Source organism: Nematolebias whitei, unplaced genomic scaffold (genome assembly GCF_014905685.2).
Source record: "Nematolebias whitei isolate Nwh7 unplaced genomic scaffold, NemWhi1 Nwh_scaf_6561, whole genome shotgun sequence".
In the NCBI taxonomy this organism is placed as follows: Eukaryota; Metazoa; Chordata; class Actinopteri; order Cyprinodontiformes; family Rivulidae; genus Nematolebias; species Nematolebias whitei.
In genome coordinates, this window is record NW_023625106.1 from 1 (window position 1) to 2178 (window position 2178).

The following is a 2178-nucleotide window of genomic DNA, read 5'->3' on the forward strand; positions in this document are numbered from 1 at the left end:
AAACATTACGTTGAACATCAGCACAAACATGAACATGAGTCTGTGTAAGCAGATGAGCACGCATGAACACATCAATATTGAAACAGATCAGCAGCAACATGATGTGATTTTTTCACAGTGATTATTCTGGTTAGAGTTTCATGAGTCTTAACAGCCTCAGTCTAGTGGTTCTACACTTAATGCTCCTCAACCTTCTTCCTAAGAGGAGCGGGGCAAAAAGTGTGTGTGCTGGGTGAGTGGGGTCCTTCATGATGCAGGTGGCCCTCTTCCTGCATCTGGAGACAGTACTGACCTTTGAGTAAGAATTGTCTGTTAGCTTTGACCGCTCTGTAGTGCCTACCAGAAGGTAGGAGGGAGAATAAATGATGGCTTGGATGGGTCACATCTTTAAGATGTCTTCCAGAGATGGCATTGTGTTGTTTCTTTTGACCTTTTAATAATGTGTTGGAGACATTTCCGGTCTGCCTCTGTGCAATTCACATACCACACTGTTACACGGCATGTGAGCATGCTTTCAATGGTGCAGTGATAAAAGGCTCTTAGCAGGTACGAGAGGATGAGCGTTAACTCTGTGCTGCTTACAACACCACCGTGCTTCTGACGTCTCTATAAAACTAATTTGACCTGAAGGGAAAAACAACAACCAGAAACCAGCCCATGCTTACAGTAGTTCAAAAACCTCATTCTGATTCAAACCTGTTACTCATGTCCACCTTGTCAGCTTAAATCTAACATCTGCTGAGATGTATGACGCTTTAATGAACCCAAGCATATATAAAACATCTGTTGATGACATCAACAGCTTATATATGCCCTATCTGAGAGCCTGAGCACCCACTGATTCAAACGTTCTGCCTCTTCTTTTTATCTTCCACTAATAAACCATTTCCCTCCTCCCTCACCTTCTCCCTGCGGCGCGGCAGCTGGCGAAGCGCGAAGCGGCCAAGGCGTCCCCCGGCGGCTTCGTCCTCCCGCTGCTGCCCCACGTGGGAGAGAGCGACACGGACGCGCTTGCAGATAATCCCGACAGACCCGCAGAAGCAGTGGAGGAGGCAGAGGAAGAGGAGGATGAGTTTGGGTACAGCTGGAGTGAGTTCACTTTAGGATGTTTCTGCATCTCATTTCTATCTGGATTGGTTTATGTGCTGCAATGATGGTAAATGGCCACACGAGGGCAATCAAGTCCCATGTTTCTTTAAGAGCCAATAATGGTGCTCTGGTTCTCACGCTTGACTTGGACTCAGTAAGGTGTCAGCTGTAGCTGAACTCTAGCCTTCAAACAGATTTGTAAGCAGAAAGGACACACTTTCAGCCTCCAACTCTCCCTGGACTGTGGAGAGTATATATGTGTGTGTGTGTGTGTGTATGTTAGAGATAGCCCATCCTGCGGGGATAAGATTGATGAGGTTGGGCCCGGAGAGGTGAGTAGTGGAGATTAGTAGTACGGGAACTGATGGTTCAACAGTGGCAGGGAGCCCAGAACAACACGAGCCCATTGAACTGAAGAGTGGCTATCGAACACGCCAGAGACAGCAGAGGTGGAGAGAGAGGAAGAGGAGAAGCTGCAGTGAGAATTAAAAAAGAAATGTGAGGTTGAGTCTGAGATGAAAGGTGACATAAAACTATCATTCATCAGCGAATTGTTTAATCTAACCGTCTCATCGGCTCAGAGTTTTACATTTTATACAAGCGGACGAGGTTGAACGTCATTGACACTGTCAGCTGACATGTTTTCCTCTTCCTCTCACAGAGAAAATCATCCAGCGCTATGGCAGTCTTCCAGGAGTCCTCCACGTGATTGAGCTGGAGAAAGGTAAAACGGGCCTGGGGCTCAGTCTGGCGGGAAACAGGGACCGCGCCTGCATGAGCGTGTTCGTGGTGGGGATAGACCCCAACGGTGCCGCCGGCAGGGATGGACAAATGGTGGTGGGAGATGAGCTGCTGGAGGTAGATTCATTGGTTGTACTGACTGTTTCTGTATGTACTATACAGTAGTCCCTCGCTACTTCGCAGTTTGTTTTTCACGGACTCGCCCTATTGCGGTTTTTCAAAATAAGATTGGACATGACACAATTGGCTGATTGATGGATGAACCACATGATCGGCATGGAATTTTTATGTAAAATAAATTCATTTAAATTATTTAGTACCTGCTGCACCTGTGTGCAGCCCACAGCT

At 47.0% G+C, this 2178-nt stretch overlaps 1 protein-coding gene across 1 annotated transcript; it reads left to right on the top strand.

Annotated features, from left to right (window-relative positions):
* Positions 1-923: 923 nt before the first annotated feature.
* LOC119429743 (multiple PDZ domain protein-like) lies at positions 924-1947 on the top strand (the record flags this gene model as incomplete). The annotated part of the gene is made up of 2 exons (XM_037697311.1): positions 924-1089; positions 1751-1947. Coding segments are annotated over 2 exons (363 nt in total), but the record flags the coding sequence as incomplete, so codon positions are not given.
* Between the last annotated feature and the right edge of the window lie 231 nt (positions 1948-2178).